At 44.0% G+C, this 24,389-nt stretch overlaps 1 protein-coding gene and 1 long non-coding RNA gene across 2 annotated transcripts; one reads left to right on the top strand and one right to left on the bottom strand.

Moving 5' to 3' along the window:
* Positions 1-2,425: 2,425 nt before the first annotated feature.
* On the bottom strand, positions 2,426-4,809 carry LOC127538048 (uncharacterized). The gene is made up of 2 exons (XR_007947665.1): positions 4,712-4,809; positions 2,426-2,971 (listed from the first exon to the last, which is right to left on the bottom strand). It is a non-coding gene; the product is annotated as an uncharacterized LOC127538048 (long non-coding RNA).
* On the top strand, positions 4,810-23,400 carry RTCB (RNA 2',3'-cyclic phosphate and 5'-OH ligase). Its single transcript, XM_051961528.1, has 12 exons — positions 4,810-4,995; positions 7,554-7,632; positions 9,429-9,496; positions 10,945-11,044; positions 11,800-11,956; positions 13,353-13,509; positions 14,435-14,594; positions 15,971-16,146; positions 17,364-17,552; positions 18,290-18,400; positions 20,607-20,726; positions 21,555-23,400. The coding sequence occupies exons 1-12, from the start codon at positions 4,903-4,905 to the stop codon at positions 21,660-21,662; spliced, it is 1,518 nt and encodes a 505-aa protein (XP_051817488.1). The 5' UTR covers positions 4,810-4,902; the 3' UTR covers positions 21,663-23,400.
* Positions 23,401-24,389: the final 989 nt, after the last annotated feature.

Here is a 24,389-nt window from a genome sequence, read left to right as displayed (position 1 = left end):
CATGCAGTCCCACCTACTTTGCTTTGAGAAAAGAGGCAGTCCAAAATGTTTGGGGCAGCCCTGTTTGTAGTGGCTAGAAGCTGGAAAATGAATGAATGCCCATCATTTGGAGACTGGTTGAGTAAATTGTGGTATATGAATGTTATGGAATATTATTGTTCTGTAAGAAATAACCAGCGGAATGAATACAGAGAGGACTGGTGAGACTTACATGAACTGATGCTGAGTGAAATGAGCAGAACCAGGAGATCATTATATACTTCAACAACAATACTGTTTGAGGATGTATTCTGATGGAAGTGGATCTCTTTGATAAAGAGAGCTAATTCAGTTTCAATTGATCAAGGATGGACAGAAGCAGCTACACCCAGAGAAAGAACACTGGGAAATGAATATAAACTGCTCGCATTTTGGTTTTTCTTCCCGGGTTATTTTTACCTTCTGAATCCAATTCTCCCTGTGCAGCAAGAGAACTGTTCGGTTCTGCAAACATATAGTGTATCTAGGATACACTGTAACCTATTTAACATGTAAAGGACTGCTTGCCATCTGGGGGAGAGGGGAGAGAGGGAGGGGAAAAATCGGAACAGAAGTGAGTGCAAGGGATAATGCTGTAAAAAATTACCCTGGCATGGGTTCTGTCAATAAAAAGTTATTTAAAAGAAAAAAAAAAAGAGAAAAGAGGCAGTCCAATCGACAAGGGGCTCAGTCTGCAATTTCAAAGGGTGCAGGATTTTGGAGGATGAATAAGTTTCCAGGACGGCCTGGCCTTGCTTTTTAAAATGTTGAAGTGAGAAATATCAGGTTTGGACCAAACACAGAAGCCGTGATCCTCTAAAACGGGTCTTCTTTTCGCCCAAAAAATGTTTACATGACTTCAAGTACATCGGTATATAAAACAGGCATACAATCAAACATTTACTGTTAATAAATCATCATCCATGAGACCCTCGATGGGGTCTAGACCCACAGTTTAAAAAGCTGGGCTCTAAAAGATTTGACTCAGGTGACTTCTACCAAGTTACATGGTATAGTGGAAAGTGGGCTCAGAGCCAGGAAGACATGAACTCAAAGCCTGCCTCCGACACTCTATGGTTGTGTGCCCAGTGTCTAGTGCCTTATGTGCCTCAGGTTTCTTTATGAAAGAAGAGGGTTGGACCAGGTGGCTTCCGAGTTTTCTTTCAGTCCTAAATCTAAGATCCTACGTCAAAAAGGCTTGGGTTTATCCAGTGACCAGATCCAAGGAACGGACCTTAAAGATCTTAATACAGAATTATACGAACAAGGAATATGACTCCAGAGAAACCTGGGGATATGAACCGATGCAGAGTGAAATGGACCAAACCAGGAAAACAACACATACAGTGATGACTGAGTGACTGCTGAGGTCTGAACCAGGGGGTCCGTGGCCCACCCACCCTCGCCCAGAGTTCCCCAACCTGCTTTAGGAGCTAAGCTTTGAAGGGTGTTAGGGGTTCCAAGAGGCAGAGGAGAGGAGGCATAATGTTCCAAGCAGAGAAGACAGCCTCAACAAGCAATTTTTGCCCCTGGGCAAAGCTGGGAGGGGGATGGATGAACATTTTTGTGTGTATGTGAGAAACATGAAAAATTGAGGAGCAAAACGAGAACCAGACATGGCCCACTTCCCATCCCCCACCTTTTAGTATTCAAAGCCCTTCACCTTTTGTGGGTTACATTTTGCTAGGTTAGAACAAACCTTCCTGATCTCCTTAAGTTTGAGGAGGAAAATATTCTAGAAATTGCTGATAATGCTAATTTGATAATAGAAGATAGCTCTCAGATTCTGTAATTTTGCTATTAGCTAAAATTAAACAACTAAAGTAAAATTTAGACCCTACCAAACCATATTGTAATATGGGAAAAGTACAGAAAAAAACCCGTTTCTTTCCTCAAGAAATCTGTCACAATCTGCATCCATTTCTTCATCTGTAAAATGGGAATAATAAGAGCGTCTCCTTCTCAGAGTAGTAGTGAGAACAAAATAAGATAATATCAATTTGCAAACCTTAAAATGCTATCTAAATGCTTATCATCATCACCATCATCCCCAAAAGAGAGTCACAAGGGTTCAGAAGTGGGGCTGAGGGGCCCGAGGGCTTATCAAATAGGGCTTAAGTCAAATTAAGGAAATCAGGCAAGAAATATTTCCTAAAAAATGGCATCCTCATCCAGAGAGAGAATTACAGGGACTGAATACGGGCTGAAGCATAGTATGTTTGTTTGTTTTTTCTTTCTCGTGGTTTTTTCCCTTTTGTTTTGATTTTTCTTGCATCATGTGACATATGTAAATATGTTTAAAAGGACTGCATCTATTTAACCTATATCAGATTGCTTGCAGTCTTGGGGAGGAGAAAGGGAAGGGAAGGAAGGAGAAAAAGTCGAAACACAGAGTCCTACAAAAATGAACGTTGAAAACTATCTTTGATATATTTGGAGAAATAAAATACTATTGAGGGAAAAAAAAAATACTTCCTAAGTACATACAATCAGGCACAGTGCTAAGTCATAGGGATATAGAAGAAGGAATGCACTCAGTTTCTACCCTCAAAGAGCTCCCAATTTAACAGGGAGACAACACGCAAACAAATGCTCACAAACAAGATACAGACAGCCTAAAGCAGGTTCTACATCACTGGACCTGGAGTCGAGACCCAAGTCCAAGTAGCATTTGCCACGTGTTCCCTCTGTGACCTTGAGCACTTGAGTCATTTTCTCCTCCCTTGTGCCTCAGTTTCCTCTTCTGTAAATTGCTTGGCTATGATCTCTCAACCCATATTTCTCTATAACTCAATGCCCAATGGCAGAGCTGACTCTCAACTCACTCTGAATCTCTAGATTTGTTATCTGATGGGTATGGTGTCCTCTGGTAGTCAAGTAGCTCCGCTTCAGTATTCTGTGGCTCTCAGGAAAGAAGAGATAGAAATCATCTTTCTTGTCTTTTCCCTGTTTCCTGGAAGAGGCACAAGGAGAAAAGTAAAGAGCAATATCATCCAAGAGCCGGGTTCTCCTTCCATAAAACAGCTCTTTTCTCTACTGCCAGAGATCACCTCAAAGCCATCTACTCTTTCTACTGCATTGCTACATTCTGTATCTTGACTTTTTTAAAGGAGCACCAGTGGCACAGGTAATTCTTGATTAGCTAATCCCTGATCAACTCCCCTCAAATTCCATTTTTTTTAAATCAGAGAACTTCGTCACATAAAGGAATAATAAAGAGAAAGTTCATTTTCACACTTCTAAGAATTTCAAATCTTGTTATCTCTGTTAACTCCCCTTTTGTGACTATATCAACTAAGGGGGGGGAAGTTTTTTTTTTTTGATAAATGTTTGATATCTAACCCTCTAAAAAATAAAATGTACTGTAATAACATATATTGGATTACTTGCCATTTAGGAGAGGGCGTAGGGGGGAAGAGAAGAAAATTTGGAGCTCAAAGGTTTTGCAAGGGTCAATGTTGAAAAGTTATCCATGCATATGTTTTGAAAATAAAAAGCTTTATAAAATAAAATAAAATAAAATATATCCAGACACTTTTAAGGTTAATAATCTACAATGTTAATGTTTTCTCCATCTTTCTTTAAGTCAACACAATAAATCAATACAATAAACAAAGAGATAAATGCTCACAATGAATTTAACAATTGGTCTTTAAGAAATGGATCAGGAGTAGCATCAGCCCTGGAGTAAGGAGGAGCTGAGTTCAAATGCCAGCTCTGACACTTGACATTTACTAGCTGTGTGGCTCTGGACAAGTCACTTAACCCTGACTGCCTCACAAAAACAGACAGAGAAAGAATGGGAAAAAAGGAATAGAGAGAGAAAGAAAGAGAGAAAGAAAAATTGTATAAAACAGAGAAAGAAGAGGAAAAGAAAAATTATGAAACAGAAAAAAAGAAGAGAAACAGAAATAAAGAGAAAAGGTAAGGAAAATAATGAGAGGAAAAATGAGAAAGAAAGAGAAAGGGAAATGGGAAATGAAGGAGAAGAGAAAAGAAGAGAGAGGGAAAGAAGACAAGAGAAATAGAAGGGAAAGAGGAGAGGAGAAGGAAAAGAAGAAAAGGGGAAAGAGGAGAGGAAAAAGAAAAGAAAAGGGAAAAGTAGAGAAAAAGAAGAGAAGACAAAGAGAGGAGAAGGAAAGAGGAAAGAGAAAAGAAGAAAGTTGAAAGGAGAGAAGGAAAAGAGAAGGGAAAGAGGAGAGGAGAAGGAAAAGAAGAGAAGGAAAAGGGAGAAAGACAAAAGAAGAGAAGGAAAGAGGAGAGGAGAAAGAAAAGAAGAGAAGGGAAAGGGGAGAAGAAAGAAAAGAAGAGAAGGAAAGAGGAGAGGAGAAAAAAGAATAGAAGGGAAAGAGAAGAGGAGAAAGAGAAAAGAGAAAGAGGAGAGAAGAAAGAGAAGGGAAAGAGGATAGAGGAAAAGAGAAGAGAAAGAGAGAAGGAAAAGAAGAAGGGGAAAGAGAAGAGAGAAAAGAGAAGAGAAAAGAAGAGGAAAGAGTGGAGGAAAAAGAAAAGAAGAGAATGGAAAGAGAAGAGAAGGAAAAGAAAAAAGGGAAAGAGGAGAGGAAACGGAAAAGAAGAGAAGGGAAAGAGGAGAGAAGAAATAGAGAAAGAGGGGAAGAGAGGGGAGGGCAGGAGAGAAGGGAGGGAGTAGAAGGGAAGGGAGGGGAGTCAGCACTAGGGGGCAGTCAAAGCTTACTGAAGTTAAAAGGCTTTCGCTCCAAAGTCTTTTGAGCCTCGCTGCGCCTCGTCCCCGCCGCTTCCGCTTCCGTTTCTCCCACGCCGCGGGCATCGGCGCCGGCGCCGGCGCAGTCAGAGTACGGCAGCGTAGCGCCGGCAACTGGGACCGATTCATCTGAGGCGGCACCGGGGCCGGGAGCTGGAGCCACCATGAGCCGCAGCTACAATGACGAGCTGCAGTTTCTGGACAAGATTCATAAGAACTGCTGGAGGATCAAGAAGGGCTTCGTGCCCAATATGCAGGTGAGCGGGGCCTGCCCGGCCTGGCCTCGGCCTCAGCCCGGCCTCTCTGTCCCCGCCCCGAGGGTCCCCGGGAGGCGGGGCGGGGCGTGTGTTTGAGTAGACCCCGCTGTGCCTCAGTTTCTTGGGCGATTGCGTCCGACCCCGGTGAGGTGGGCCCACGTGGCCCCTCCCATCGCTGACTGACCGAATGGTTCCCCAATGGTGGCCGGGGCGGCCCCTCCCCCACGCGTCACGATCTCGCACCGCCCCACCCAATAACGGGGCGTCCCCTCTAAGCTCCCGCAGGCTGCATTTCTTAACCCTGGCATATAGTAGGCGCTTAATAAATGCTACTTGATGTCGTCGGACCTGGTGGTCTCCGCTGAAGCCCCAAATCTCAGATCCTAGGATATGCAGAGTACTTTGGGAGAGCCAATGAAATCAATCAATAAACCTAGAGTAAGAGGCTGCGTGCCCGGCGCTGTGCTGAGCTTAGTGGGAGACGCGTTTACAAAAAGACAGACTTCCAGGGAGTTCGAAGTCTAATGGGGGAAACACTGATCAAGAAGCATATTAAGCATCTACTAAGTGCCCGGCTCTGCGGGCTGGGGAAGGTGGCTCTGCCCTCCTGGAGCTGACAGCCAGACAGGAAGCAAACCACTATGGACAGAACGGACTCTGTAGAGGAAAACGAAAAACTATTCACCTGACTGGATTTGGGGGTGGAGGGGAAGGGAACACAAACTTTTTTAAAAGACAGTAGTAAAATTTCAACTGTAAACTGCCCACTCTGTGCTCTAGTCAGAATCTCTACAACTTGCTTCCTTGAACAGCCTGACGCTGCGCCAGATAAGAACTTTCTCCAGCACTCCCTGTTTGCTGCAATTTGGACCCTAATGATTTTCTTTTCTGATAAACATGATAGAAAAGAACAAAGCGTTCCTTAGATGATAAAATGTTTGGTTTTATCATCCTTTCATTAGCCAGTGCCGTCTTCAGTCGTATTTTATCTCCGCTTAAAAAAAAGTGCTGGACATTTCTTGTCACAATTATATAATTTGTTGTATTATTTTGGCCTCCTGATTAACGGAACACAGTTGTGCCAGTCTTGGGAATGGTGAACCAGTGACTGCGATTAGCACAGTTCCTTCTCCCTGACCCTTCCACAACCTATACCAGGCTGTTTTATTACATATTTTCTACTCACATCCCCTCCATCCCACACATTAGATTCCTCGCCATTCTTGGTATGTGGACTGTTGGTGAAACCCTTCTCTCTTCTGCCCTCCCTCACACCCCTCACACATTCTCCTCATCTTTCAAGACCCAGTTCAGCTGTCACCTCTTCCACAAAGTCCTCCCTCATCCTCCCCAAGAGCAATGATCTTTCCTTTGCATCCTACCAGCAGGCCCAGATTTGGAGTTGGGAATTCAAATCCTATATTAAATACTAGCTTGTGACCATGGACTAGTAAGTTAACCTCTCTCAGCTTCAAGGGGCTCTTTCTGTTTATACAGAGCTTTAAGGTCTTCAGAACAGCTGGTGGATAAGTGGATACTGATATGAATGCAGAGTTAGGAAGAGTGCAAATTCAGCCTCAGACATTAGCCATATGACTGCTCAAGTTACTTAACCTCTCTTTGCCTTAGTTTTCTCAACTATAAAATGGATCTGATAGTATCTACTCTGCAGGATTATTGTGAAGATCAAATGAGATGACAGTTGTTTAAAAAAACATCTGTTACAGAGTAGGCTATATATATATATATATATATATATATATATATATATATATATATATATATATATATATATATAATACCTTTTTTACCTTCCCCCTTCTCTTTCCTTTCTAAACTCATCTCAAGCTCACGGCATATTTCCTGTCTGTATTTGTGTTTCTTATCTGAACGTTCCTCGGTGTTTATCCTATTGCTTTGACACTATTTGGCATTAGTAAATTTAGATTGGCTGAACAAGCCTATTTTCATTTTTAAGGCCAGAGAAAAATACTGGCTTTATCAAAATTTGTTATTGAGTTGCTAGAGTTGGTTTGTTACTGATTGCTGCTTTGAGAACACAAGGCCACTTAGAACTTTGCCCTGTTCTGTAGATTGGAGTGCTGTTTGTTTTATAAAGTTATAAATTCCCTGTTTTATTACTGTAGTTCAACATAAGGTTTTTCATAATGAAGATAATGTGTGATTCAATTCAACAAATACTTATCAAGGCCTTTCTGCTATGTACAGTGTCAGACGTTGGGAAGACAAAGTAAAGAACAGCCCCTTTCCCCAAGCTGCTTGCGTTTCATATATAGTATCAGTTTTCTATTTGGGGAAAAAAAAAAGTCTGCCCCTTTTCCCATCTCCCAACTTAGATCTTCCTTATTGTAAAAGATAATATAATCAGCTTGCAAGCCAAGTAACAAAAGTGTGGAGCAGGAGAGATGGGAGAAATCATGTCCAGCATGCATTCTCTTTAGGAGTTCTGGGTTCCTCTATCACTTTTTGTGCCCTTTGGTGCATGCATGTTATAAATAACATGGCTTTTTTTTTTTTTCATATGTGTTTGGCTCCAGGTGGAAGGAGTGTTCTATGTGAATGACCCGCTGGAGAAACTAATGTTTGAGGAGTTAAGAAATGCCTGCCGAGGTGGGGGTAAGTACACCAAGGACTGGGTGCAAAGAAGTGATTTTTCTACTCATCAAATGCCCCATCTTCCCTCCTTCTTGGGTAAAGAACTGAAGTACATTTTGATTTTATTTTAAAAGACAAACAAACAAACCTCCACCAAAGTAATAATCAAGGATTGGAATCATAACCAGAAAGTATTTACTCTTAGTGAAATAAATGCAAAATAGCATCACTTAACAGCAAACAAAAACCTTTCTTGCTTTTGTAAAAATTGATGGGTGTTTTGGGACCATGTCTAGATGAAGGGGCAGGTCAGTTCTCCGAGAGATCATAGCATCTGAAGGAGTTGCAAAGCAGCCTTTACTGACACAGGTGTTGCAGACTGGGAATGAGATAAATTGGAGGCAGAGAGAAGAGGGAGGAGGTCAGACAGGACTTTCAGGCTCCTTGTATCATCATCATCCTCCAATATGAAGAGATCCATTCTACAGGTCTGAGTTAGACCTCCAGCAGCCCTTAGCAGGTGGCTCCCATATCATAACAGTTTTATATAAGAAACATGAATTAGTTGAGCTGAACCCCCCAAGATATGTAATCATCTCACATGCACATCTTCTGATTTGCCCCTTCTCTGAAGAAAGGTACCGTGGACAAGTGTCAGAGGACTAGATTCAAATGCTGACTGCCACATCAGATCTTTGTGGTCTTCTGCAAGGAAAATCATAGTAGAAGGAAGCTAGGTGGCACAATGGATAGAGCACCAGCCCTGAAGTCAGGAGAACCTGAGTTCAAATCTGGTCTCAGATGCTTAACACTTCCTGTGTGACCCCAATTGCCTCAGCCAAAAAAAAAAAAAAAAGCCAAAAGTAATAATAGAGAAGACAGGCTTGAGATGGGGACATCGATCTTCAAATATTAAACTTACTTCCAGGGAAGGAAATGAGGATAACTGCATTAACCCAGACATGTGTTGATCACTACTGCTTTATATAACCTCAGGAAGGCCATTGGTATACTTTGATGGGGCAGCAGTGTGTGTAATGGTAAAAAGCAGAGGGAGGGAATAAACCTTAGTTAGATGTCTGTTATGTGCTGAGTTTTGTGCCAAGCCTATATTCTCTTAAACAAATAATAACCTCATGTGATCATCACAACAACCCTGGGAAATAGATGCTATTCTCGTTCTACAGGTGAGGAAACTGAGGCAAATAGTGACTTGCCTAAAGTCACCCAGCTAGGAAGTATCTAGGCTGGCTTTGAGAGCTTGACTCCAGGCCTGGTTCCTCCCTTACAGCACCTAGCTGAGTGTGGGTCTGACCCTTCCTCATAGTACTTTGCTGCTTGCAGGCCTTTGGCTCACTGATCTGACCTCCTTTGAGATTCAACTTCTTCATCTGCCAATGGGATGCCAGTGCCTAAGGCACCTCCTGGTGGGTCATAGAAGTGTCTGCATTCAGTAGCTGAGAGCAAAAGAGGAATTAACTGAACCCTGAGCAAGTCAGGGCTGTGGGGCTCAAGCCAAGCTCTCTGCTGACTCCATGTGGGCCCCACACACTTGACACCTCACAGCAGCTGTGATTTCTGTAAAGTGGCACCATGGTCCGTAGGTTTTAGTCCACTTATCCTCATTTCCTTGCTTAACAGGATATTTGCAATCTGTGGGCTCTCCTCTCTCTGCCATGTGGTGTGAGTTGCCTTGATTTAAATTGTGCTCTTGAGACAAGAACAGCTGTTCCTACCCTCTTAGTAAATTATGAATGTATTTACAGAAGTGTTCTAAAAATGAAAATACTCTTCTTTCTTTTTTTTCACTTCTTTAGGTGTTGGTGGCTTCCTGCCAGCAATGAAACAGATTGGCAACGTGGCAGCCTTACCTGGGATTGTCCATGTGAGTCAGAGTTCAGAATCTTGCTGTTGACATTTCCATTCTGTCTAAAATGGCTGGATGCTGATTGTGGATACTTGGGAATCTTAAGAGTTTTCCAATGGGGAATACTTAGACTTGGTAGCTTTACTTGGCAAAAAGTCATACAAATTCAGAGCTAATTAAGCTGATTTTTTGTTCTTTGATTGCTTAATATTGCATTTGATTGATCACTTTGTGCAGTAATTATAATGTGTTGCCGTGTTCAAAGAGAATAGTAGGAGCATGAGTGGAAATGGAGGTGGAGAGTTAAGTCTTTAGGTGGAAAAGACAACTTTTTCTGGACATATTTATTGGTAAAGGAATATAGTGGCCCAGGAAGTATGTGAGGGGCCCCCAGCTCCTCATTAGATGGGGGTGGAAATAGGAAATGAACACACACCTACTAACTCATTCTCCCATGCCCTGGATCCATCAGCATCTCCTAAAGCTGTAGAAAAAAGACATGTCATGCACAGTTGTATAGTGTAGCCGTCATTAGTCAGATCTTGGAAACAAATAGAAATCACATGATGTAAACTATCCAGTAATAGTAGTAATAACAATTAAACTTTTTTAGAGCTTTAAAGTTTGCAAAGAAAGCAGCTTCTTCTAACTCTGTGGGACAGTTATTGTGAATAATATTGTTCCCATTTGGGGTTTAGTAAACATCAGAGACAAGGTTTAATCCAAGCCCAGTGTTCTCCCATTAGATCATATTTCTATTGATAGATTCATCATCTTAGTTCTATGTTATCATGATTCACAGTAGCCATGGGTTACTTTTTAGAATGTTCTCAGAGTAAATGAAAAATGTCTGCCATCTTCAGTCAGGAAAAAATAATTCTCATCAGCCTGTAACTCTTTGGCTTCTGATTGGAATTCATGTTTATTCAGGAGCTGTACAAAGGTGCCTTTCCCATTTTCAGCTTTGTATATGGAGGATTTTACCCTTAAAGAAAACCTTGTGAGCTCTAAGTGGACAAGAAAACATTCTGATTACTAAACTGGACAATGTAAGCCCTCATGTGATTTAGGTTCAGAAGTATTATTATAGGATAGGCTGCCCAATCTTGATTAGTAGTGGGTGAATTCAGGTGAAAAATATAGTGAAAGGAAAAGGCTTTGAAAGACTTTTAAGAAAAAATAGTCCATGTATACTTATATTGTATTTAATTTGTATTTTAACATATTTAACATGTATTGGTCAACCTGCCATCTGGTAGAGGGGGTGGTGGGGAGGGGAAAAATTGGAACAAAAGATTTGGCAAATTGTCAATGCTGTAAAATTACTCATGCATATACTTGTAAATAAAAAGCTATAATAAAAAAAAGAAAGAAAATAAAATCTGTATGTGTGTGCATGCAAAAAAAAAAGAAAGAAAGAAAGAAAAGATAGTCCATAGTTGTAGATGTTCTGAAATGTCTTTCAGAGATCTATTGGGCTTCCTGATGTCCATTCTGGTTATGGATTTGCTATTGGGAATATGGCTGCCTTTGATATGAATGACCCAGAAGCTGTGGTGTCCCCAGGTAAGGTCATGGATTCCCTCCACCTCATCCCCATCCTGCTTATTGATCACCTTTCTGTGAACCAGAGTCCATGATCAGCAGTTTGGAAGTACAGTAAATTTTCTCCATTCCAATGAGTAAAGAAATTGATCATAGGCAATCAATATGCATTAAAACATTGAATTACATGGCCATTTACTGAAACATCCATCTTCCAGCTGCATACTGCATCCCTGCTGTTAGATAATCACGAAAAACAAACTGCTCCAAAATATTGATTGCTGCTTTGAAAGAGGTTTAATTAGGAATTAAAAGTTAAATTTATGTCGTGTTTCCTATTTTAGGACAGTGTTCACTGATTCAGTGTTAGCTCTTAGGCCTCTAATTGTACCAAGTGTTGCTGCATTATTTATCTTAGCAACCTTGATATAGTTGATTCTATTTTGTGGTAACAGAAACAAAAGTTAAAATAAAATTAAAGGGTCTGCCTGATCATAAGCAACTGAACTATCGATATTTCCTTGTCAGTAAATCCTCACATTTATCAAGTACCTTAAAAAGCTCTTTCCCTGAAATGTACCTGTAAGACAGGTATAGGGCACAAGTCATGTTTTTATTTTACAGATGAGGAACCTCCAACTCCAAGAGCTTAGACAGCTCCCCAGAGCACCACCCATTCTTCTGCTCTGCCTTCCATCTATCTTATTCCTGCTTCCTTCCTGTACTGCCAGGTGCCTGGACTTACTGATTTGGTTTGGGTGCTCTTTTTGCCATAGGTGGTGTCGGATTTGACATCAACTGCGGGGTCCGGCTGCTGAGAACCAACCTGGACGAGAGCGACGTCCAGCCCGTGAAGGAGCAGCTCGCCCAGGCCATGTTTGACCACATTCCTGTTGGGGTGGGATCCAAAGGAGTTATTCCAATGAACGCTAAGTAAGGGCAAAAGCTACTGAGTGTAGGTTTGGGAGGGGACGGGTTTGGCTGTGTTGTTTTTAAGCTCTCAGTGGAAACCCTCTGACTGGGGGAGTTGCAGTGTCCCAAAAGAATCCCGCCACGTCTCTTGGAGTTGAATGTGATGAACTTGGAGCATAAAGAGTGTCTTCTGTTTGATTTGTTTTGTTTTGTTGGGGTAGAGTGACCTGCCAGGATCACGCAGTGATCAAGAGGACTTGACCAGAGTCTAGGCCACAAGTCCGAGTCAGAACTCTCCTGGTTCTGGGCAAAGCAGGGTCCACTTGTTTGCTTGAATTTTATTTTCTTTTTCATTTTTTTGTTCCTTTTTGATCTGATTCTTCTTGTGCAGCAAAATAATTGTATAAATACATATACCAGTATTGGATTTACATATGTTTTTACCATGCTTTAAAAAATTAATTAATTTTTTTTAAAAGGAGGAGGAGAAGCAGGCTCCATGTTTGGCACCTTCTCCTTAAGCCCCACACATGATGCTCAGGGCCACTAAGGAAGGGGACAGGAGGGGCTGGCTGAGCCAGTTATGGAATTAAAGGAATTGTTTTCCCTCTCCCGCCTGACTGGGCTTTACTCAGTCCATTTCCCCCCAAGGGCTCAACTTCTTGGTTGCAGCTCGACTGGTCCCTCTGCAATAACATGGCTCATGAGTGTTCAGTGTCTGAGGCCAGGTTGGAGCGCAGCCTCCTAACCCCAGGGCTGGGCTCTGTCCCCTGTGCCGTCCTGCTGCCCCAAGAGCATGGTTAGGATGGAGTGTTCCTGTAGTTAAGCCAAGACCTCCATCATGAGAATGAAAGTAGCAGGCATAAAGTCAGATTTCCAGGGCTTAGGATCAGAGAAAGTCTGTTAACACACAGACTGATTGTGGCTCAGAGGCTCCATCCAGAGAGTAGGAAGAGACCTGTGTTCTAGACTGTCTCCTTCACTTTAGAAAGATCAGGCAGAGGCCAAGGGACCTTGTGGTGAATTAAAGGCCATGGTAGGCGGGATGTGTGGCCAAAGGCTGGGATTCAAAATGCTGCGAAGAAGCAGGGCAGCTTGGGAGTGAGAGGCAACCCCTGCAGGCCGGCTGGGGCATGAAACCTCACGAAGCACAAAACATCAAGGCCCTGGTAGAAATAGTGGTTCGTGCAGACCGAGGCCACTCTGAAGCCGTTGCCTCTCCCCTCGTGTGCGTGGGGTTTCCTCCTGCTTCCCATCCCTTGGGGCTCAGGGTCCAGTGAGCACTGGGGTGGGAAAAGGCAGACCACTTCATGGTAGTCATTATTCCATTTGCCTTTAGAGACCTTGGCAACAGCACTTGTTACAATGGCGCGACCTGGTTTTTGACCCTTTGGTGACCACAGTGCTTTTATTTCAGGGACTTAGAGGAGGCTCTGGAGATGGGGGTGGACTGGTCTCTCCGAGAGGGCTACGCCTGGGCAGAGGACAAAGAGCACTGTGAGGAATATGGGCGTATGCTGCAGGCCGACCCCAACAAGGTCTCCGCCAGGGCTAAGAAGAGAGGCCTTCCTCAGGTAACCTGCCCAGATGATCCTTTGGGTCCTTTAGCTGTTACTTCTCCACGTCGTTTATATTTAAAATCCTTGTTTCATTTTATGACCACATCCCCACACATCCAGCCTTGAGGAAAAGCACCAGGAGGGACCTGGGAGAGGGATCTGGAGCCTGAATGGGGCCTCAGCTTCTTGGGAGTAATGTCTCTTCTCTGTCATCCTAAAAACTGTTGACAGATACCCCAGTTGTTAAGTGGTGCCAGTGGATGGTTACTGCCACTCCCACCATTTTGGTGGACGATAACCTGATGTTATGGGTCCCATGCCAAGGGAGCCCCGGATTCCAAAAAAAAAAAAAAAAGAGGGCAGGAACATCCTTCTACAGAAACGTAGATGTTGGAACAATACAAAAACATGGAAGTGAACCATGATGTGCCTCTGCTATCCCTAAGATCAGATTCATTCACTGATTGTACAAAGAGTCTTTTATGATCCTGAATTTTTTGCCTTAGAGACCAAATGTGCCTCCTCCTTGTTGAAATTATCCTAAACTTTGATCACTCCCAAATCTGAAATGTTGCTCATGTTGGAGTCAGTAAGATTTTTAGCCAAGGAGTCTTTCTACTTGTAAAGTGAACTTTCCTAATGATGTTTCAACTGGGAAACAAAACAAATGAGAACCTATACTTGTAGCTAACTTATCAAACATTTTCTGTTTATGTAGCGTTTCTAACATCTATAATAATCAGCAAACTCTAAGGCATCGTCTGAATTGTTTTTGTTAGCTCAAATATTGCTGGAAGTAAGCCATCATTTGGGGCTTAGAAGTTTTGCTATTGGGCCTCATCTGTGATGTTCTTTGTTGTAATGGGATTTGGGCCTGCCAGGTGATTTAAATGGGAATCATTTTGCCACAGGAGGTGATTTTTGTTGTTTGCATTGACAGCTTGGAACTCTGGGAGCAGGAAATCATTATGCAGAAATCCAAGTTGTGGATGAGATTTTTAATGAATATGCTGCTAAGAAGATGGGCATTGACCATAAGGGACAGGTGTGTGTGATGATCCATAGCGGCAGCAGAGGCCTGGGCCATCAAGTAGCTACAGGTACGGTCTGGCCCTGATCTTGGGCCTAATGGGACTTGATGATGTTAATAGATGCTGGAGGCAGGTTGTGCACTTGTGGGTGTTGTGTTTGTGGATGTCATGAGCTGGATACTGGCTGAGATAGTGATCTGGCCAAGATACCATCAGTTCCAGCTTTTGGGGAGCAGGGGAGGGAGTCAGTACACAGATCAAATATAAAAAGATACATCGTAAGCTCTTACGGAAGGTCTGAGGGAAGGATCATTCAGCAGATACTCCACATTGAAAGTGGGCCTGGAAGGGCCAGGAGGGAGCAAGGGTGCTTCATGGACAAAGGCATGGAAGTGGAGTAGGAGCTATCGGGCCAGGTTACAAAGAGGTCACTTTAGTCAGGGCAGTAAGGAGCTCTTGAAGGGTTCTATCAGAGCTTAGATATGGCCAGCTATTTGCTGAGAGAAGAAGGATCTGACAGAAGTGTAGTGAGAGGGAATGGCTGAGAGGGAATAGAGACTGGAAAAGGGGGTCTCTTAGGATGCCAGCCTGGCAGCAGTGGGAAAGGTTCAGGAGACTGCAGATCTCACGTCCCCTTCCGTGGCTGCTGTCTTGTGCCTTCTGCATTCTGCCACCTTATAACTGGCTCTCACCTGCTCCTCTATCCACCTTTTTGACAGATCTTCTCTGCCATGCCCCGTCCCTGGAGTGTTATTTCTTGGCCTTTCCCAGTCCCCTGAGTGCCAATCCTTCCTTTCTTCACTGTCTCCAGTTTGACTCCATGCTCTCTCCCCCACGAGGCTGTCAGCCCCTTGAGGGCAGGCACACTGGAGGCACTTAATACAGACTCTTGGATCAGAGAATATTGTGGTCTGTGGTACTTTTCCCGCCACAAGTAATAACAATCTATCTCTGTATATTCTGGTGTTTCATGGCATTTAACTCATCACTCCCTGAAATCCAGCCCTCATTAACCTGCCTCCCAATGGGAATGAACAAATTATACATTACTCGGTTGTGCACATTTTTATCCCAGCCTATTCCTGTACAGAAAGTTCTGGTCCAGTTTCATGCAATCCATATTAACTTCTGCTTGTACACAAACCATGATGGGGTGGTAAGATCCCTGTGGGCAGGGAACACACCCCAGATAACATGGCTGGATACCTCACAGTCCCTGCACGTCTGGGGACTCTGTTGTAGTGAAATGCTCTTAAAGATGACTCTGCAGGTTCTCTTCTTTATAACCATAACAATAATAATGACTTCGTACTTGTATTGCATTTGAAGGTACAGAGAACGCTTCCCTCACAATAAGCCTGTGAGATTTATGTGCTGTGAATGCTTTAACAACCCCCGCCACTTCCTCCTGAAGGCTAAACGGGGCTTTGTTTGCTCTCTCCCAGATGCACTGGTGGCCATGGAAAAGGCCATGAAGAGAGACAAGATTATTGTGAATGACCGCCAGTTAGCGTGTGCTCGGATCAGCTCCCCGGAGGGGCAGGACTACCTGAAGGGGATGGCCGCTGCTGGGAACTACGCCTGGGTCAACCGCTCTTCCATGACCTTCCTGACCCGACAGGTGGGTTCCGAGTATTCTTTGGAGAAGGTATCGCTGGCAGGGTTTGGTGGCCTTGCGCTCTATTAACTTTTAGTGAATTAATTATAAGATAGTTATAACTAAATCTGCTCCCCCCAAGATAATGGAATTAGAGAACATGGCTCTGCAGTTTATTGGTAAGAAGCGTGACCTCCCCAGTAGCACGTGGGGAACTGCTGAGTCCTTCTGAGGCGCCACTTGTCGGCCATCAGGGTCCCTGGCCTTCCTTCTTTTCTGAAAAAGTTGAACACTGTGCTTCCTTTGGGGCTGGATTTCATTTTTTCTGTGAGATGTATTTTAGGTTTCAGTTCCATGGTATTCCAGAGAACTCTGTAACCCTCCCAAGAGAGCAGCGCTGCTCTAAGCTCAGGGCCTCCCTGGAGCAAAAGTGGAAAAACTCTTCCCTCTTCCCCGTGCTGCCCAGGCCAAAAGAGGCATAATGTCTGATCTCCGTTTGGAATATAACTTTCCCTCAGAGATGGCATTTCCTCCTTATGTAAAGTAACATGTTAACTTTAGGAAACCAAATCAGTAATGGTAGAAGATAAGAGATGTCCTTTTTTTTTAAAGACTCAAAAATAAACCTTTTGTAAAGTTAGACAGGGCAGCCAAGGACCTGGCAAGGCACTGTGTTAAAACAAAAAACCCATGGGTAACCTGGGATTTCTTTGTGGAGGGCAGCTCCCTTCAGGCCTTGGGACCCCTGACACACCCACAACCCCAACCCCAGTGCTTTGTTCTTGATTTAACTCAGAGGACAGAGACAGTGGAGAGACTCCACTGCTCAGCTAGTCATCCTCCTGCAAAGGGATGCCAAGTCAGCAGCCTTGGAGATCCTGTGAAACCTCATTAATAACTGAATAATCCAGAGGGGTAAAGCTTAGCTCCTGAAAAAGAGACCGCCAGAGAGGCAAGGTCAAGGGTGTGGGGGTGACAAGAGGAGGAGACTATCCTGTGGATTCAGGGCTCTGTGCAATGAGAGAGTGTAGAGCAGTGGTCATCTCCAGTCACCATCATGGAGAGGCTGTCGTTCAAGTTTCTTAGCCTTTCTTGGACCACTTGAAGAACAGGTAAGAGCCAACATGGGGAGAAGGGAGGAAGTGCGTGTGTGCATGTGTGTGTGAGCATACATGCCTGCGCTGTACCAGGATACTCGGTCCTGACTGCTTGAAACCCAAACCAAACTTTCTCCTGCTTAGGCTTTTGCCAAGGTCTTCAACACAACCCCTGATGACTTGGACCTCCATGTAATCTATGACGTCTCCCACAATATCGCCAAAGTGGAGCAGCATGTGGTGGATGGCAAGGAACGGACCCTGCTGGTGCACAGGAAGGGCTCCACGCGGGCCTTCCCTCCACACCACCCCCTCATCGCTGTGGATTACCAGGTCAGGGACTGGGCCTCGTGGGAGCCTTGCAGGGGGAGGGGAAATCCACAGGAAGCATTTCTAGTGAGAAGGCTGGCCTGCCGTGAGCCTCTCTGCCCCTGCAGTCATGGGAATATTGTCCACTGGACAGAGGAGCCTCAGAGAAGGTGTATTTTGGGGAGTTTTGTGTGATTGCCCCTAAATGATTCTGAAGGAAGCACATACACACACACACACACACACATATATATATACATATACATACATATATAGCATATCTTTGTGCTAATATGAAGCCCAATGAATTTGCTTTTGAACTGGATTATCCTGAGACACACAAGAACTGAGTCACAGCCTTTCCCTTTGTTTTCCTTGTAATTTTGGTGTCAGACCCTCTTGTTTCCCTGTCAAACCTTTTCCAGTCCAAAACACTGAGACTTTCTTAGTAATTAATGTTAATAAATCATGGACCTTTCAAGTTCTTTCTCACTTCTCTCCATTCTCCAGGCCTCATGCTAGGATCCCAAGGGGCTTCCTCTTCCCACCCCTGAGACCATTTCTTCAAAGGGGAATGGCAGATCAGAACTGGCACTTTAAGCCCTGCTTGTTGTACTAGACCTGCTCTGTCTTAATGTGGGGAGATAGTTACTCTGTTTAGGATTCTCTTACCGCCTAACCAAACCAGAGAGATTCGAAGCTGCGTGTTGGAGGGTTTTGCTACTCTGATTTTCATGTGGTGGGTTTGTTTGGGTCCTCAGCTGACCGGACAGCCAGTCCTCATTGGGGGCACCATGGGAACCTGCAGCTATGTTCTTACTGGGACCGAGCAGGGCATGACTGAGACCTTCGGAACCACCTGTCACGGAGCCGTAAGTAGAAGTCACCTACCTTCCTTTCTGTTCCTTCTGGAATAGATCACATTTCTTGCTGAGTGTGCTTCACTGTGCACATGGATGGTCTTAGTGGTTTGCAGATGAGCTGACAGCCCGCTGCCCCCAAATGCATTCGAGGGTCAGAGGGCAGAGATCAGAAGGTGATGCTTGGGCCCATAGTGACTAACCCCAGAGGAGTCCGTGTAAGCCGGGCCTGAGGTTGTTCCCAAGCTCCCAAGTTTTCCTGGTGACTGGGTAGATCCATGCTGCAGAAAAGGTTATCTGTCCTTTGTTCCTAGCCTCTTTAAATAGGACTCTTTAATGTCCTAATGAGTTCGTTGACCTCTTGCATGCCTTTGCCTCAGAGGAATCCCCGCAACATCCCTGGGAGATGTGGCCATCTCCCTCCCCCTTTGGGTTGTTCATACATGGAGCACTTGGGCCTCTTCTCCTTAGCTTCTGGTTCTGCTCTTGGGGCCAGAAAAAGAAATGTCTTTCCCTTTTCCATAAGAGTCTCGCGCACCCCCACATTAAATATGGGCCATACTTTACCTTGATCTTCCTAAGACTTAAATGTTGGGCCTTTTGCCATCATGGTCACCCCTGCTTCTGACTGCTCTTCAGCTTATCAGTCTTTCCTTTTGTGGCATTTTAGAGAAGGTCTGATAAGGGCAGCAGACAGGAGCTATCCTTCCTCGCTCCTGGAAGCCGTGCTCCTGCCTCTTAATGCAGGCCATGCTGCTGACCCATTAAGCTTGAGTCCACTAAAACCCTCAGGTCTTTTTTTTTTTTTTTTTTTAAATTATCCAACTATGCCTTCCCATTTTATACTTAGAAATTGATTGTTTTAATACTCAGGTATAAGACTGCTTTATATATGTCCATTTTGAATTTAATCATAGTAACTGCTGTGGTGCTTTAACCTGTCAAGATCTTTGGGATCCTCTCATTCTGTGACTTAGCTCTTCCTCCCAATTTTGTGTCATCAGATAAATTGATGCATTTTGCCAGTCATACCTTTATGCATAAATGTTTATAAATATAATGTTTAGCAGCTCAGAGCCAAACTGTTGTCCCTGCTGTCATTCACTCTTGCTATATTAACCTCAGGTCTTTAAAGATTATTTATTTTGAACCACCAAGGGGTCATCTAGCCTCCAGGAGAGCAGTCTCTTCCATTTTCAAATGGGCCCATGATTATTAGTTCCTTCCATTAAATCACAATTTGCCACATTGTAATTTTCACCTATTATTTCTGGTTCTGCATTATGGGAACCAGGTGGAATAAATCTAATCCCTCTTCTATCTGATGACAGTTAAAATATTGGCGGCCAACAGTCGTGTCCCTCCCAAGTCTTCTCCGGTCCACAAAGTAGCCACGAGGTTGCGTGGTGAGAATATACTATAAAAAGGACACTGGAGACTTGAGATGGAGAGAGCCATCTGCAGCCAGAGAAAATTGTGGAGACTGTAGATCGAAGCAGAGTATTTTCACCTTTTTGTTGTAGTGTATTTGCTTGCTTTTTCTTTCTCATGGTTTATTTTTTTCTTTTGGCCTGATTTTTCTTGCACAACATATGACGTATATAAACATGTTTAAAAGGATTGTACATATTATACTTTAAAAAAAAAAGATGTTGAATGTTGCCAACAGATGAGATTCTTCTCCATTCTTAAGGACATTGTTAAATAGATAAGCAATTCTCTGAGTCCTTGGTCTCTGAGCACTTTCTTACTCATGGGCCCCATCACCTGTTGTCTGTCAGGCTCCCTGCAGATCCTCATACCACACCCTGCTACTCTTAATGTGAAGAGCCTCTGCCCCTGCTCTTTCTGCGAGAAGACTGGAGTGAGATTCTGGATTCCTAGCTTTGGGACTATTTCCCTAAACTTCAGTTTCCTTATCTGTGAAAAGGGATTAATAATATGCAAGCTGCACCAATCCCAAGAAGTCAGTGGTATTTTGTCAGGGCCGGCCTGGTGCCGTACAGCTGCCCTCCACACCTGCCAAGGACTCTTTACATTTCTCAAAGGCTGGCAATGAATTCAGAATCATAACATGTGGCTCAGTCTCTTTGGAGGAGATTTGTTTTATCCTATTGGTGGGCACTTATGTGCCCAGAAACTTCTTCGTATTTATCCTTTAGTCTGAAGATTCTCAGTCCCTAGTTTGTTATTAAAATTTCAATACTTTTCCCTACAGGGTCGTGCGTTATCCCGAGCAAAATCTCGACGTAACTTAGACTTCCAGGATGTTTTGGATAAATTGGCTGACATGGGCATTGCGATCCGGGTGGCTTCCCCTAAACTGGTGATGGAAGAGGTAAGGAAGATTTAATGGGCCTTCACGTGACAGTTTTACATTTTATATCTTTGCTTGGGAGCAGTTGTGAGTAGGGGGCATTGTAGCTGCTATTCATGTAAATTATATGTTTTTTAAACTAGACTATATGTTGTATTCTCAATCACATTCTTAATTTGTGGTTCAGTGTGGAAAGGATCCTGACTTGGTCTGTTGTGTTGTATAAAGGATCCACATATAAACATATTCTGCATAAGGGCATGCAAAGTAATATCATTTCACAGTAACATCGATCATTGGTTGTAAGCAAACATTACCAAGAAGTTGTGAAGCCCCCCAGTAAAATCATTCAGATATTCCCCCTTCAAAAACTTCTTTCTGACCAAACTGTTTTCAGTAAAAGTCTTCAATTCCTAAAATTAAGATTTTATGGTTGTTCAGTCATGTCTCATTTTTCTTGACCCCATTTGGGGGTTTCTTGGGAAAGATCCCGGAGTTTTTGACATTTCCTTCTCCACCTCATTTCACAGATGAGGAACATCAAGATTTTCCCAAATTAAATTTACTTGTGGGGGAAAGAGGAGGGGTAAAGAAGTTTTTCCCTTGTTAAATAGTAAAATACTTTACCAGGCTAAAAATAAAGTGTTCTCTTGGGGCTGGGGAAAGGTGTCCTGGTTTGTAAATATTGCCTTTACCATATTGTTATCCTTGTATTTTAAGTTTTACACATAATCTTTGTAGAGAAGAGTAGGAAGTTTGGTTAGGAAGATGCATTTTCAAAAATATTATCTATATGCAGGATTCAAAGACTTCCTGTACAAATCTCTCGGGGTTTTTTTTCCTTCTTAGGCTCCTGAGTCCTATAAAAATGTGACAGATGTCGTGAATACCTGCCACGATGCTGGGATCAGCAAGAAAGCAATTAAACTGAGACCAATCGCAGTCATCAAAGGCTAAGGGCTCGATTGGCCCGACTGAGAGCACTGACGCCAGCCCCGACCCAGACACGCATTCATGCACACTTCCGACGCCAAATTTCCTGACCTCCCTGATTCTGAGGGTGCCTGGCCCATTTCTCATTCCAACCTGACTGATCCAGCGTGGTAAAGGACCGCCACTAGAGAAGCCACGCTGACTCATTCAAAGAGGAATATACGACTGTGCTTGCCGCTGCGGTGGTCCGGCCACAGTCACTCACCATGGCCGGCCAGGGCCCACCATCCGAGCGCTTAAAAAGAAGTCCTATCTTAATACTGAGTTTTGTTCCTATTCTGGTAGCTGAGATGAGCATCAGAACGTTCTGTTCCAAGGCGGCTCTGGGGCTCCTTGTCCAAAAGGTTTTCCATTGCTCTTAATTCGGGGGATACCCTGACTGAAGAGTAACTTTTGCTTCCTTTGAGGGGTGAGGGGGTAAGGGGGGAGGGGGGGGGTAAGTCTAGGGGAGAAAAGTAGTGTAGAAAGACAAAGTGTTTCAGTTTACCATCACCAGGGCTTCCTTCCTATTTCTAAATACAAAGCAACGTTTGGGGCTGCCTGCCAATTGGAGACCTCGCACCTGTGACAGACGATATTCCTTGGGTCTGGCTCTGTGTGCGAAAGTTCTTGCAGTCATGGTGGACGCGGGTGTCCCCATGACTCAGATTACTGCATCGGGCACATAGAGTGGCTGGTCTCTGTGGCTAAACATGGCTGACCCATGACCCCTGGCAGCAGTAATAAATCTGAGGCTGCCAAGTGGGTCTGATCTTGTTCTGCGATCTTCCATGGACTGATAAAAGGCCATTCGTGGTGAATGGATGGCCTGGCACTGAGGCCTTAGTATATCTGAACAGCCCAGAAAAGTGGCAATGTCACAAAACTACCGTAGCTTATTTATACTTTATATCAGAAACATAAGAGAATTTGCTTATAAAGAAAATGAGTTTTTCCCAGGATTGCCATCAGATGCTGCCATTTTTCCTGGTCTTTTTTCCTGCTTCCAAAAACCAGGCTTAATAGAGACAGATCTGCCTTCTTGTAAAGTTCACACCCTTCTCCATCCTAATCTCACTGGAGTACTTTTCCCAGATTCTCTTCTCAATACTGGGCGGGAACACGTTCGGGGGGGTCACGCCTCTTAGATGTGGTGCATGTTTGGGGAGGGATAATTCTTTACACCTGTCCTTGGAAACCAACTTTCGTGTCACTGTGTAACCAACTAAGCGATGAGGTACGATGTAATTGTTTTAGATTACACACACCTTCAAACCAGACCCACTCCCCTGGGCAGTGGTGGGCGCTGGAGGGCACTTCACAGCGAGAAGCCCAGTCTGGTGTGGCCAGACTCGCCAGGGTACATCTCAGGGCTTGCCTGGCGACTCTTGTTTATGAAGCTAATTCAAAACAAGAATCTTTCCAGTAGCTGACTGACGTCAGTTCAGGAAATGATGGCTTAGCTCATTTTAATGACACAAAATTAACTTTTATTGGACTTTCTGAAATGTATTTCTTTGGTGGTTTGTAGACATGCTGTTTTCTGGCCCAGTAGAGAAACTGTTCTTCCTTCCCTGGTCTTACCCAAGCCGTATATTGGTTATTTGTTGGTATTTTGAGTTTGTAGAAGAAAAGGAGCTAACATTAGGATTCGCTTGTTCTAAAAAAGTTTTCTTTGCCCATTCAAAAAACACGACTTAAAAATAAATTACCTGAAAATGAAGTCTAAGTGAATGCCTTTTTTGTTTCTCCGCCAGGTGGGCCCCCAGACACATCAGGGCACATGTACACCCAGCCAGGGAAATCCATGGGCTGGGCAGGATCGGGCACCTATGTCAGGAGAACCACTCGGTCTCTCCCCTCTTGGAGTTAAAACAGGTGGCTAATATTGAAATCCCCGCGTATAACAGACTCCTACCAGTCTGATGGGACTTCCCATTGCCACAAGAGCTTGAAGATAAGTAGTATCTAAGAAGGGAAGGCCGTTCATGAGAAGCAGAGATTGGTGGGAACTTCCTCTCCCACCTAGGCAGATTTCTGGAACGGCCTGTGACTAGGTCAGGTTCAGTTGGGCTGGGCCCTCGGGCCCCCACTTGGAGTTTTCTGGGCAGACAGTGGAGGGCTGGGCCATTCCCTTCCCCAGCTCATTACAGAAAAGGCAGCCAGTGAGGGGATTTGCCCCAAGTCACCCAGGTAGGGAGTCTGGGGTCAACTCCAAGCCAGTGTTGTTCCCTGGAGTGCCACCTCGTGGCCTGACCAGGTCTTAACTGCTGGATCGATGGTTATCTACCTTTGGGTCTCTGAACTCCTTTTTTTACCTTAAATTGCAAAATTAATTTGAAAGAAGATTTTTCCCTAGCCAGTAAACATGTCCCTACTACATGCCAGGCACTGTGCTAAGTGCTAAACATACATAGAGAGGCAAAAGATAGTCCCTATTCAGGTCAACAAGCTTCACGCAGGAATTGGAAAGCTGGACAGAGAGAAGGCCCTACTGCAAAGGATCAGGATTCTGTAGAAGTTGGGGAGAGCCTGGAGGCGGAAGGCGGGGGGGGGGGGGGGAGGCACAATAAAAACTACCTGCAGTCAGGACCTGGTGGGAGGAGGAAGGGGTCGGAGAGGAGGCAAGAGATGGAGACTGAATCCAAACAGGCTTTTATACTTGAGCGTGGCAGAGATCCCCTAGTAAGGAGGCGACCCACATAGACCTGT

This window comes from Antechinus flavipes, chromosome 5 (genome assembly GCF_016432865.1).
Source record: "Antechinus flavipes isolate AdamAnt ecotype Samford, QLD, Australia chromosome 5, AdamAnt_v2, whole genome shotgun sequence".
NCBI lineage: Eukaryota > Metazoa > Chordata > Mammalia > Dasyuromorphia > Dasyuridae > Antechinus > Antechinus flavipes.
Note: the sequence above shows the minus strand (reverse complement) of the source record. Positions and strands in the feature narration are given on the sequence as shown.

Coding starts and splice junctions, on each gene's coding strand:
- RTCB (XM_051961528.1), top strand. CDS start 4,903: ATGAGCCGCAGCTACAATGACGAGCTGCAGTTTCTGGACAAGATTCAT. Junction 7,633..9,428: donor AAATGCCTGCCGAGGTGGGG/GTAAGTACACCA, acceptor TCACTTCTTTAG/GTGTTGGTGGCTTCCTGCCA. Junction 13,510..14,434: donor AGAAGAGAGGCCTTCCTCAG/GTAACCTGCCCA, acceptor TTGCATTGACAG/CTTGGAACTCTGGGAGCAGG.